Source organism: Botryllus schlosseri, chromosome 12 (assembly GCF_051294905.1).
Source record: "Botryllus schlosseri isolate E-star chromosome 12, Bs_hap1, whole genome shotgun sequence".
NCBI classification, from domain to species: domain Eukaryota; kingdom Metazoa; phylum Chordata; class Ascidiacea; order Stolidobranchia; family Styelidae; genus Botryllus; species Botryllus schlosseri.
In genome coordinates, this window is record NC_137247.1 from 13,812,115 (window position 1) to 13,825,904 (window position 13,790).

A 13,790-nucleotide genomic window follows, 5' to 3' on the forward strand; every position below is an offset into this window, starting at 1 on the left:
TACTTCTACTTCAAGTAGGTTTAGGTTACTTATATGGAAGAAGTACTTCTACTCGTACTTGAGTAGATTTTTTTCGTCGCTACTTCTACTTCTACTTGAGTAGATTTCTTGACTACTTTGACCACCTATGGTTGCATCGTGCATTGTGCTTTGCGTACATTGTGCGTCTTGAGCAGATGAAAACAATAGAACCTCTAATCACACCATCATAGCCTTTATCATATATTATAAAAATACTATTATAAAAATCACTTTAGTTGTAGATTGCTAACCTTCGTAGGCTAGTAATCGATCGTAGGAAACTGATGTACAGTCCATCCTCAAGATTACCGGACCACGACTGACCTATCGATCTCGCTTCCCATGACATGCCGCCCTATTTCTTGTCGCATTCTTTTTCTATACTATCTTCTTTACTTTCATTCAGTGTGCATGCCTCCTCTTTACATCGCCTAGGCCAAGGTGGGTGTCAGATTCCATAGACTACTCCTTGTCGCTTCGACATCTTCCTGTCTTTTCATTGTATCGCATTTTTTGTGGTGTATTGAACTGATAAAATTGCTAATAAACCAATGATGATGATGATGATGAGTGATGAATGATGATACATTTACTACACGTTATGCCTGAATACCGCTCACCGCGGTTGTCACGTGAGTTGGGAAATCTCACTTGTTGCTGAATGGAAGAGAATGTAAAAAAGGAAAACAAATCCGGGCAGTTGGCGTGTAGAGATGAGAGTACGGACTAAGCAGGGTAGTCGCGGTGGTTGGCTGGTTGCCGATTGGACTTTGTTGTATTGCATATGTACGGTAATCGAGTCGCATTTGTTATTATTAGAGAATGTTGTTGGTATAATGTAAATCTTTAGCAATCGTGGTGTCTCTACTAACCACGATATTGACCGACACAAGACCAGCTGTAGACATGTCGAAGGAGAGAAGCGATTCCGCTATGCAACCAGACAACTCGCAGTGCTTTAGTGACTTCTTCCTCTCGAGCCTTGAAGATGTGGGAGTGGGACGTAATAACTACCAGAATACCTTGCAAAGCCCCAACATGCCTGTGGATAATAGTTCTCGTAACCAGTTCACTCAACAGGCATTAGCACCCTTCTCATCATATCCGGAACATGTTGCGAGATATCCACCATGTGATCCTTTATTGGAAGACGACGTTTTTTCAAATCCTCAGCAGTCATATACTCAGGTATGGAGATTGTGCAATGAACTTATATAAAGAGCTATTTGTCATGTTATTGGCCGATTGCACCTTGATGGTAGTCAGCAAAGGGTGACAGTGATTTGTAATCGTAGTCGATTATTTTACATATATTATGACATGAACTGAACAAAAAAAAGTGTGCTTTATCAAGTTATTTACACTTCACAGCAGTGAAAAGTGAAATTAATTGCTCATTATTACAAAACATCGATAATAATGAAGTATTTGGTCTTCTCATCAATTGCATCTTAGTGTTAATCACATAGTTTAGTACAGTGGTTCTCAACCTTTTTTTAGTCACGCCCCCCTTTTTGATAGTGAAAAATTTCGCGCCCCCCTTATCGTCATATCACAAAATCCAACTGGGATGCTAGCAACCCCAACAGATTGTTTGGTGGTATGGATGGTTATGAATGTTGATGAGAAAATAAAAATATATGAAATTGGGTCTATATAGAGAGAAACACGCGTGCATTGTAGGTAAATGACGCCGAGCGCAAAAATTTTTTTCAGGTGACCGCTTCTTCGCGCCCCCCTTCAGATGTTTCACGCCCACCAAGGGGGGCGCGCCCCCCAGGTTGAGAACCCCTGGTCTAGTATCAGCTAATAGACAACATTGTGCTGCGATACCGAATTTACCCAGACTTACTAAGTGTTCCCAATTTTACTTGATGTATGCTACATCAATATTTATATTTACGGGTTAGGGCTATCGGTATAGGTATTTTATTGTGATTTGGGGGTGTGACAGCCAAATTTTTGTCATCAGTCCTCATAATGCAGTCTCGTCTCAATCATTATTTGTTCTTTATACAATTAAATAGTATATTCATATTGAAATGAACCCGAATATTTTCGGCTGACACTCGTCAGGGGTAACCGATTACCCCTGACGAGTGTCAGCCGAAAATATTCGGGTTCATTTCAATATGAATGTACTATTTAATTGTATATTGAAGTTCTGTACCTCCAAGAAGCTCTTCAAATATTTGTTCTTTGCTCAAGTCTTCAGTTTGCGAAAGCAAAATATTTATAAACATGATTACTTTCCTAGTTTCCTATATAATCGTAATCATAACTGACTAAATTTCGAGATTTTGCTGTAATCGTATTCATGCATTTCAGACGTGAACGTAATTCCGATCTGAAACTATTTGAAATATTGGATTTGGACTGCTTAGTGCATGTTGCTTGTATCTTTTAAAATCTTATGAGCTACACTTGTGGTTGATGTAAAGGATTGCTAATTGCTTGTAGACAGTGATGTGGGAGTGGGTGATTCGCTTGTCTGAACCCGAGGTGTAATTATGAGATGTAATAATCCCTGGACAATTTTCAAGTGTCAAAATGGCCGAGTTTTTATGGAATATGTGCTATAATGATGCCGATTCCAGGTGGTTCAAACCTTTCCTCTTTTATAACTCGAGCCTTGACACACATCTTCTGATAGTTATGTTTACTGTTTAGTATTAGCGGAAGTCGATTGCGCATGTATGCAGTGTCGCACATGTTCGCGGACATTCGATGTCATTCGGTTTCGCGATGTCACTCTTTAATCACAATTGCTAATCAGCATATACTTAACGGCATTGTCTCCAAGCCATCGGGAGATAGGAGCCAAAGCAGGCTAGGCCCGAGACGCGGTAGGCCAGCGATAATATCGTGCTCACCAGACCAATGCAGATGCGATTGTGAAGGCCATCGATGGTGTAGTGAGCAGTGCACACCGGGCCTATTGCAGATGCAATTCTTCTAGCCAGCGGAACCAGGCTTGTTTGAGACGTGATAAATCAGGCCAGCAACGATTGCTGAGCGCGCGGCAATCAATGACCTAATTTCGCAATCATCTCAGCGGGAGATCGCGTCGCGTTACATTGTGCACAGAAGAATCTCGCTAATTGGCAACATGCCTCTCGCTAATTGTCCGCGTGCAACACTGATAATAAGGCTTATTGAATTGCAACTGAATATTAGCGTTAGAATGGTCATTTAAAAAGCACGGGGTGTCGTATTTAAGGAGTTGTTCATGCTTCGATAGGAGGGGGTTTCTACCCCGAACCCCCACCCCCCACCCTGACTACGTGCACAGAACTGTTGCCTATCTGTCAGTGTGCATCTTTGAATTTACTGATTGATAACAAGACAGAATTTATTTGAAGAAACTAGAAGTGATATGAATTGATCTTCATGCCAGAGGTAAATAATGTAAATCATATTTATTCAATAAAATGTAATGATGTGTACTGTGCTAAATTTGTTCTGTGCATTATTTCAGGTCCAGCATCAACCATATGTGACCTACCAACCTTGCCATACTGAACAGCAGTACCAGCAAACCGATCATCCTGCACAGCGCAATATTCACATCGCAGAGCAAACCAATTATGACGCTTACATTCACTCAGCCAGTCCTGACTCGGGAGACCGTGCCAGTATCTCTAACAGCCCATATACGCCTACAGTTCGCCAAGTATGCAATTGTTTTTCGTTGTATATTAGACGCTTTAATCGGCTCTTTGGCTCCCGGAATTTCAAGAGGTATACGATGTGTTAAATTTACGATGCGCTATGTCCACAGCCAAGTGATGCTGTGGAACGCAGTAGATTTTAATACCCCCTGGAGCACGTTCTCAACTGTTATCACATATTTGTAGAGTGTCGGTACCATTGTTGCGAAGGTTACACATTATGCAGACTTTATGTCTTCAAAGAGGGCTTCCCTGTGTGGACAGAACATTGATGAGAGCGTTCATTTCGGTGTATGTTTGTTTGGTTATCCCTTATAATGTTGCGGATGCCAAATAAGTTGTAAAACCTCACAGAGGCGGGAATGGGGAATCAATTCACGACTTCAGTTAAATTCTGTCATGAAAGTGACAGTTAGATTCGTAAAATTGTCACCTACATTGTCTGCTGTGGTCAATTTATGTGTAGATTTGTAATGGGTCAAACGATGATAAATCTTCCGTTACGTTATAGTGGGCGTGTTTTTAACATTCGTGTATGCAGGTTACAGTATAACATAGATATCTATGTTTTCTCTGCATTGTATCATGATAACACCACTCTGTTATACTAACACCCCAAGGCAATAAATACTACATGTCTAGTATATACCTTTTGAAAATCACACATGTCACCTGTTGTTCAGTCTATCTTATTCTGTTGACCAATCACAATTAAAATGACAATAGACAAAGAAGATTGGTAGTTATGTTCAATAGTTCAATGTGTTCTAACTCTGTTTTATGCAAGTTACCTTCATCGATCTCTTTTGAAGACATCATTTTAACCCTTTCTCCCAAGAAGCTCCGTGATCTGTAAACAAAGATTGAGTTTTTGTGAAATTTAAGCGTTGTTGGTTTTTCAGCTATTTTGTCTAGTTCAACCGCTTCTGCTCATTTTCTGGTGTGATTGTTCCGATGTATTGCAGTAATGCCTCTACAAATAGTGCCAATTTTTCAAAAATATAATCATGTAGGCCTATAGTGTGACAGGGATTATTTAATCCACTCGTTATGACAATTTTACTTGAGAATGTCATGGAAACACATCCCTATATAGCTATTTTTCAAAAATTAAAACCCTATGAAATGAGTAGTTTTGCACGTAAGAAGTCTGAAAACTAGTGAATTACTAGTGCAAGTAGTTAAAACCGACTTGAGTACTCCTAAAAAGTAGAAATACTTTGTCACTGACGACCTATGGAATTAATCCGCTGTGTTATTAAAATTCGTAAAAATCGAGTAAATAGAGAACGAAGATGGTCAGAGTAGAAAAGAAATATAAACGTCGTCGTGCTTTCCAGGATTTCTCTGTTTCGCCACCAAGCAACCCGCCGCTTCAAAACACAAAGGCCAATTCGATACCGTCCATGTCGGACTACGCCGGAGACAACAATTTCGAGATCTATTTCGGCAATCACACCGAGTCCGCCGTGAAAAGCGCCCAGTACACCTACTCTTCCATGCTGGGGAAATTGTTTGTGAAAATGAACGTCCTGTGTCCGATACAGTTCCGATGTACGCAACAGCCGCCTGCCGGTTGTTACATCAGGTAGCTTTTTCTGACTGTTCGCAATCCATATCGCTGATGCTCAGAGTGTGACCATGTACATGAGTTTTTAGCCCAAGTTGAGATCAAGGAATTTCGAATTACTTTCATGAGAACTTTGAGTTATGAGTTATGACAAATAACTTATTCTGCTAGGGTTCAATCCAAAATCATGAGGTTAAAATTTGTGATAATTATTATACGCCGCAGTTGCTACATGACGCATGTCGCCACACGCAAAATCTGGATTACAGTCATGCTATAATCCTGTAGTTTGGTGGTTGTTTTATCTTATGAAGTAAATATTGAGTGTGTGAGATGAGTGCTGAGCTTGCGTAATTTGTCTACATACCGGGGATCACTTACTCATTGAGATTTTTGGTAGGCTATTATGTACCGCAAGGAAAAACTCATGATCGATTGTGTTTGAATTATTTTCTTTATGTGAATAATTTGTTGAACCGATAGCAAATGATATTGATAATATTAAGATCTTGGTTGCTTTTCCACGTTATTTAACGTCCACTTGCAAAGTAATAATTGTATTTATCACGCAAGCTTTCGGAGCTCACTGCTTTATCAGGCGTTAAATCGAAAGTGAAAAGATTTTGATTTCAAACTTATACGTACACATTGTGACATTATAGAGAAAAGAACATTAGAGCCCAAAAGGGTCTACTGTACATTTATGATTTATAGTCGAAGTTAGTATTTGAAACGCATACAGCAAGTTGTGGTGATAAGTGTGATGCGAGACTATGAGCAAATGGAATTTTCTTGAAATCATAGGGTTTTGTCATCTTTCTGACAAAATGTGTACAAAATGTTACATGCGTAGTAAAATTTCTAGTTGCAAAATATCAAATGTTAAATATGTCCCACGTGGATAACTTGTACGTTGTCACCCAGAGCCTTGCCGGTCTACACGAGGCCGGAGCACGTGACAGAAGTGGTGACGAGATGTCCGAATCACCGAATAGCAGACAACAGCAACAACGACCATCTCGCGCGTCACTTAATGAGAGGAGAACAGCCAGGAAACGATTCCGTGCAATACCTGACGGCGCCCGACGGCAGAGAAAGCGTGACTATAACCTACGTGGCGCCAGAGGTAGATTTCCGCTTTGAAAACGATTGCCGGCTGTCGAGAGTGACGTGTGACATGCCGCACCGACGCTTAATGTGTTTGGTGAAGTAATGATTTCTACTTGGTGCTGTCCCTTGTGTTTGTGTTGAGGGGATCTCGTGTTTGCTGACTTATCAGTTTGTGAAGAAGTATCCAGGGATTTAATTTGATTGAGCTTGCTTGAATACTTGAAGTTGCATCTATCCTTGATAGCGTTCCAAGCTTTGTTAATGATTTATGCGGCTAACCTGAAAGACATTGACTGCTTAATCATATTGTTGTTTGAATCCGTTTGGTGATGTTGTCCTCTTGGATATTGCAGCGTACGCAAGTCTCTATGGATTTGTTGATTTTGCTGACTGTTGTAGTATTGCTGAGTCTAAAACTTGAAGACTCCGTTAGGAATTTGAAATTGCAAACGGTTTATTCGGGTTCAAAACATCCTTAACGATACTGTATCGAGGCTGTGAATTGATGTTGATTTGCTGCATTCGAAGTCTCCTTGCTATACTATTGTCGCGATTAACTAATCGTCTATAATCCTGAGAAATAGGTGTGGTTTTTTAAAAGTATCTGTAACCACAGTTGTCGTGTATTAACCAGCGAAACGACGCTAAATTACTCTGATTTCTGCGTCCCAAAACGATGCACTTGTCAAATTATCCTAAAAGAGTTTTTGCGTCTGAAATTTAATTGGTTCAGGGGGGAATTCTTCACACGTCATTTTCATTTCACATTTAACCATCCATATAATTCGGTTTATAAGTTCTCTCCCTGAAATTTGGCTGCCTTATCAAGTGGTTGGCAAGCAATATAAGTGACTCATCGCCATGTCTTGTTTGATAGGGTATATGGAATAGGTTTGAAAGCTGTGTTTTTGTAGCCCATCAAAAGATCACGACAATCCTGATGTAGTAATTCAATCACAGAATTTTGCGTTTGTGTTACCAGATGTGTGCCGTGCTTGTGTTCAACTGATTTTGAGTGTGTTCTAAATCCGTATTTCGTTATATAATCCGCTGGCTATGACTCAGACAGGCTAAGATCGTAATTGCAGCGTTGGTTTGACGGTTGATAGAAACCAGTCTTTGTGCAAACCACTATCTGTCAAATCATTTAATTCTGGCTAGACTGATAAGTGGTTTCTAGTGGCGACAAAATTATTAGTAGCTAATTCGCACCTGTATCCTGACTCTATTTCAATATGTGAGTCACCAATATCCTGCCCCATTGCTTTGTTTGCCTTCATTAGGGGCTTCAAGCCAGAATCTGACTTGTTACCATTCCACACACAGATGTCGAAGCAATAAAATACTTCAGTCACATTAGATATCAAAAACTACTCGGTTATTGGTGAGTTATGGACAATAATTCTCAAATATTGCTGGATTTTCCTGAATTCTCTGTAGTTTTCGTACTGTATTTTATTTTTCAATCTATGAACATGAATAGACTTAATATTGTAGTCCTACCTTGCTTACGATTATATATCTTATTGCTATAATTCGTCTGCCATTACAAATTTCAAGTTAATGTGATCACATAATAGCCGGAATGAAGTTATTGGTCAATTATTACAATGGTTTGAAGCAAATTCTACCCTCTGAGGTAGATGTGAAATGTAATATAAATATGTATTTGATTTGAAAGTATCGGTAACATACTGTAAATCACGAAACCAGCCAATGCCGCCATGTCGATTTTCTGTAGCAATAGCAAAATCACGCTGAACAAGGACTTTCTGTTGTAGGCTGATTTTTGTGTTCTTTGTTCCCTCTCGAGCCATCTGATACATTCTGGTTTTACCACTTTCTTAAAGTGCTGTGTATAAACACAGATATCGCCACACTTCAGTGATAATAGCATAATACCCTTTTTGAAAATAGTCAATATTTGAATAATTACTACTATTGTAGATGCAATAGTAATAGCTGATAACTGATTAACACCCAACCCATGACGTGATACTATTAACAAAGAAGTAATGCAAACTTATGCATAAACTACCAATTTGTAAAATAAGTAGTTTGCCTGAAACCTGTTCAAGTACAAAGTGGGAGCAGTTCAAAAGCATAACAACTAGAGTAGGTGGTGCGAGCAGGCAAAACCTACTGGAGTACTGCGTCTGAGCAATGCTCAAGTAGAAATAGACGTAACATTGTAGATTTCAACTACTAAATTTCTGCTACAACTAGTAGTAGTGATTTCCGATTTCCAAGTCCATCTGCGTGCTTTGAAGTCTGCTTTTATTAAAATATGCCAACCAAGTCCGTGCCAACAGACGGAGTTTGTGTACCATCTATAAATAGTACATTAAGCTTGACCGATCTCCTCGCCCCGATAATATGAAATTTCATAACAGTAGCGTCATATTTGATGGTACCATTGTTGATAGCCTATACAATGTTGTCTGCAATTCCTCTACTGGTTGCTGAAGATTACCCCTGACGAGCGTCAGCCGAAAAAAATTGGGTTCATTCACCGACAAGATAGCGTAATGGTGAAGCGATCGACTTGTTGTGGGTTCGAGCCCTGGCCGGGTCAGACCAAAGTCCTGATATCCACTGGTATCCATGACTTCCCTGCTTGGCGCTCATGCGTTACCGGGATAGCATGGAGGGGTGATGCAAGACTTAGAAATTCTTACAAGGCTATATCTGCACACTCCTTGTCCATCGGCATATGTTCATCATGCACTCATGGTATACATGTGCATAGAATATAGATCGTGTGTATGTATATCACGAGTCGATGTATATGCCGCAAAAAACATCAAGGACAAAAACATACAACGTCCCTACCTTGGAATATGAATATACTATGCAATTGTATGTTGAAGTCTTGTACCTCCAAGAAGCTCCTCAAAGGTTTCCAAGTCATTGAAAAAGTAATTATTATAGGCCTGGATTCGCCTAAAAACTGAATACTCATGTAGATGTAGATGTAGTCTACAATCACAACCACATGAGTAAATAGTGCTAGTAGACGGAACCTACTTGAGTACTTTGCTCCGAGGTGCAGAACTTCTGGTTTTGCAAAATCTTTGATGTCAATCAGAGTCTGGATGAAGTCCTGCGTGTCTCATTTTTAAATCCACTTTCGATGTATTCCAGGTCGGGTCGGAATACATCACCGTGTTCTACACGTACACGTGCCTGTCCAGCTGTGTCGGCGGCATCAACCGCCGGCCCATCATGACCATATTCACGCTGGAAGCGCCCGATGGCAAGATACTCGCCCGGCGTTGCGTCGAGGTCCGGATATGCTGCTGCCCGGGCCGGGACCGCGCCCAGGAGGAGAAACGCAGGCGAAAGCCCGGGCTGGTCGTGCTGCCCAAGAAGAAGAAGATGTCTTCGTTGCCTTCCACTTCGACGGCGGAACCGGAGAGCGGCGACGGGCAGGAGTTTTTCTTGAGAATCAAAGGGAAGGAGAAGTACGAAATCTTGAGGAAGATCAAGGAGGCGTTGGACTTGAAGGTGGGTTATGGGTTGCGTGAGGGTTGACTTTTCAAGGGTGATTCGTGCGGAACGATTTGTTTTGTCTTGCGGTACAGCAGTTGGTCAGTTACGGAGTATTTCTACTTTATCTGTACCAAGAACCAGGCTGGCCTGCTAAAAAATAATGGCGGGGTTTAAAATGAAAAGGGTGGGATTTCGATTTTTCTCGCATTTATCAATATAGCATTATACAATCTCCTCACGTTCACGAACTTACGCGTATGATGGGATTGCCAACGACTCTAGAAATGCTGTCAAGGAACGCGTACCTGATCTCTCGTTAGCAATAAAATACCCGTGCTTATCAACACGTATTTCGTGCCCTCGGTGTCGATTTGAGCAAGTCAAAATGTTCGAACGCGCGCCAATCAGTGACCTGATTTCGCAATCATCTCAGCGGGAGATCGCGTCACATTGTGCAGTGCACAGACGAATCTCGCTAATTGGCAACGTGCAACACTGATAATACGACTTATTGAATTGCATCCTAGTATTAGAGTCAGAACGGTCATTTCAAAAGGACGGGCTTTCGCGTTTAAGGAGGGGCTTTCGTGCTTCAAAAGGCGAGGGTTTCGACCCCCGACACCCCCCTCTGGCTACGCGCCTGCACGGAACACTTGCACTAAGCTTGCAAGCCTTCGCAGAACCCCAAATTTTCGCTGAGTCATAAAAACAAGAATCTACCCAGTACACACACATCCAATTACACATCTGATACATTACTATTGATTATCGCAGGGGTGGCGAATTATTTTTCCCCACGGGCCTAATGTAAAGAATTTTAATCCACGGTTAACCTACGTTTTTTAACGGTAACTTCTTGTGTTGTCAGTTTTTACACGCAAACCTATGCCTAGAATACTCTGTTTTTGACTTCTTTGAAATTGCTACTTCTAATTCTACTGTGGTACCAGCACTAACTGCTTTGGCCACCTCTGGTTCTCACAGCCGTGCTTTGACAGGAGCTGGTCACCAAAGAACAAAAGGAAGAGTACGAGCACCGGTCCGCCACCGAGGAGGAGTCCGCGATGAAGCAAATCCTGAGCAATTACTTCAAGAAAGGCGACGCGGACGGCCCCGGTCCGTTTCCGACGTGAGGCGGTTTCGACTGTGCCGCGACGACCAAAGTATATTGCTAGGATGCAGGCCACCAAATGGGGGTGTAGACCCCGCCGGAACTAGTGTGACATTGTGAAGTTAACGGTTGCTGTTTTTTTTTTTTGCTCTCAAATTTTCTTTCTTTTTTATCGCACGGGTGCGAGTGGACTTTTTGAAGCGGTTTCTTGAGTAGCTACACGTAACGTTTCTCGGAACTGTATATTGACTGGACTCGTTTCTTCTGGGATCTGCTGAACTAATCGTGGTCGAAATGGAAATTATACGAAGTATTCCAGGATGCAATTTTAAGAAACGTGATTCCAAATTTATAGTAGCGGCATCGATACATCTTCGCTCATGCTCTACTTGATATTCTATAGCGGGGGTGTGCAACCTAATGCCATTTTCGAATAGTGCTCAGATCGCAAAACGGGTTCGTTATTTGGCTTGGCCTGGCGTGTTTGTCCCCAAGATCGAGCTGGTTAAGAGAAAGGCAAAATTAACACTTGAAGTATGTGTGTGCAGACTTTGCGCGCAGATTTCCCAACAAATTTTCTTCGGTAACCTGGAAATTGTATCTTGTTTCATCTGTAATCTCATTGTCCGCAATGGACAAAGATATGAAACATGTCAAAGTTAAAATTTTCCCAATTATATTGCCAATTACTCAACTTTTTGTACGGCAGAACCAGGGCTGCTGCAATTGTGAGAAAGGTAACATTGGTCGAGCTAGTTTTCTGTTTGCCAGCCAAACTGTTATGTATTGATAATAACATGATTTCTAATATCACTGTTTGGTATACACACAAGATCTGTGGCACACTGAAAACAGTTGGGTATAAAATCGCTGTACTAGCCTATGTTTGGCACGGGGATTTGGCGACGGCTTATATATCTGGCCCGTTTGCCCAAACGGTTGCACACCCCTGATCTACATAGGCTGTGGTATGATAAATTCCGTATTGGTGTGATTCCAATTCAGAGCAGATTTCATGTTTCGATCAGTTATTCCTACATCATTTCCTGCTCAAGCTTAAAAGCCAGCAGCCAGGTATAATGTGATATTGTTTGCTTGTTGCTTTCATTGCAAGCTATCCAACTGCTAAGACGAGGACAGTTATTGAACACTGTGACAAATGGCCGCATTCCAATGATTATGGATCGTATCACGCTGTTACATTAATGAGCTTTTCAACGACGTTTCCAAACCAGCGTTATGCCTCTCCATAATTTGTCTCATGAAGCCTTCATGCTTACACCCCGTGTATTTTTTTTTAAGATTGCTTGTACAGGAATCGTAGCCATAACCGGTAATCCCACGGGACCATAAGATGAATATGCATTTTAATAATGAAAATATTTGTGCTGTAATGATTCTCTATCGGTGTAAAATCATAGATTTGTCAATCTGACAAAAGTTCCCAATTGTTTTTCTGACGGTGTCGGTGATGGCTGAAATCGAGTATCAGCCGGCGCCCCATCATGAATGGATTAGCATCAAAATGTTTGACCCCATTTCGTTTTATACAAGTGCAAAGAAATTCTTTTCGTTCGACCACAAAAGTTGGGATATCAATGTAGTTTAATATGAACATTGAACAATCAAGTTATGCGTAACATCATTGTGTTGTATCTTTTCTACCAATGCTGACACAATTTGTAACATCTAATATCCTTCTTTGATATAAAATGGATGATTGCTGCTAATCTGACCGAACCCTTACCTAGTTTATCAATGCATCATGTCTGGTATGATGGCTTGCGTATTTGGTGCTCATCCGGCAAACGCGAACATCTGTGCTGAATGACCCAACTGTTGGTGTCCTTTTTTACTGCACGGACATTTTTTTATTCCTGTCTTTTGCACCCGTAGTTTTATACCGATGTCTTACTCATTTTGTTCGTTTAAGTTTCAATTTCCTGATTTTTCGATTCTGTCATAGTCCAAACATGAATTGAATACCCAACAACGAATGAATGCTGCTGTTCATTACTGGCTTTGTTGTTCAAATTGTAGTCTCTGAAGTAATTGATGATTTCAAATATTACAAAATTGTATTGCAATATGATGTCTTATCAAAATGAGTCGCGATAATTCGGTTTTGTGAAGTTTCGTTCTAACCTTTTGCGTTAGTTTTGTCTTTGTTCGGTGCAGACTTCATTAAAAATTCGTATTCGCAGTTGAACTATAGATTTCTGAGCTAAAATTTAAAATCCAATCATACGAGACATCTTTGGTGCCTATGCCTCTAACTGATTTTGCTGTTTGGCGTAACAATTGTTGTCGGAGTGTTTTTTCTTAGCCCCTGCCCAACAGACCGTGTTTCCTTTAAGGAGAATAGGTGCACAGTTTCATATTTCTGTTAGCTTTACCTGATAGCACGTTCACCTCTTTGTTCCAATGTTTTTCTTAAAATTATGACTGCCAATACTCGTTCAATTTTCCACCGAACGTCGTCTACAGCTGTTTCTGGATGATTGGAAATAAAATGCTGTCTCAAATGAGGAATCTTATCATATTTGAATGGCGCTGAAATGCTTGTCGGATATCATGAAGAAATCAAAACGTCAAGTTTTCCTGAATCTGAATGCTCGTTGCTTTTAATGTTGTTGCCTTGTCGGGATATGTTTTTGTTTTTCATTCATGTTCTTATGTTTTGTACATATCTCTTTATCTGTTTTGTGTTGGCTGTGTTATTTTTTGTTTTGTTTGCAGTGCCTTGTGTGAATAAACTTATGTGCTAAGTACAGTGTTATTCCATGGCATAATCGAAATGGGTAGCATTGTTGGT

At 40.7% G+C, this 13,790-nt stretch overlaps 1 protein-coding gene across 1 annotated transcript; it reads left to right on the forward strand.

The window, feature by feature from the left end:
• The first annotated feature begins 771 nt into the window (after window positions 1–771).
• LOC145452352 (cellular tumor antigen p53-like) lies at window positions 772–13,746 on the forward strand. Its single transcript, XM_080330557.1, has 6 exons — window positions 772–1,209; window positions 3,500–3,694; window positions 5,033–5,280; window positions 6,187–6,388; window positions 9,517–9,879; window positions 10,863–13,746. The coding sequence occupies exons 1-6, from the start codon at window positions 928–930 to the stop codon at window positions 10,995–10,997; spliced, it is 1,425 nt and encodes a 474-aa protein (XP_080186683.1). The 5' UTR covers window positions 772–927; the 3' UTR covers window positions 10,998–13,746.
• The last annotated feature ends 44 nt before the right edge of the window (window positions 13,747–13,790 follow it).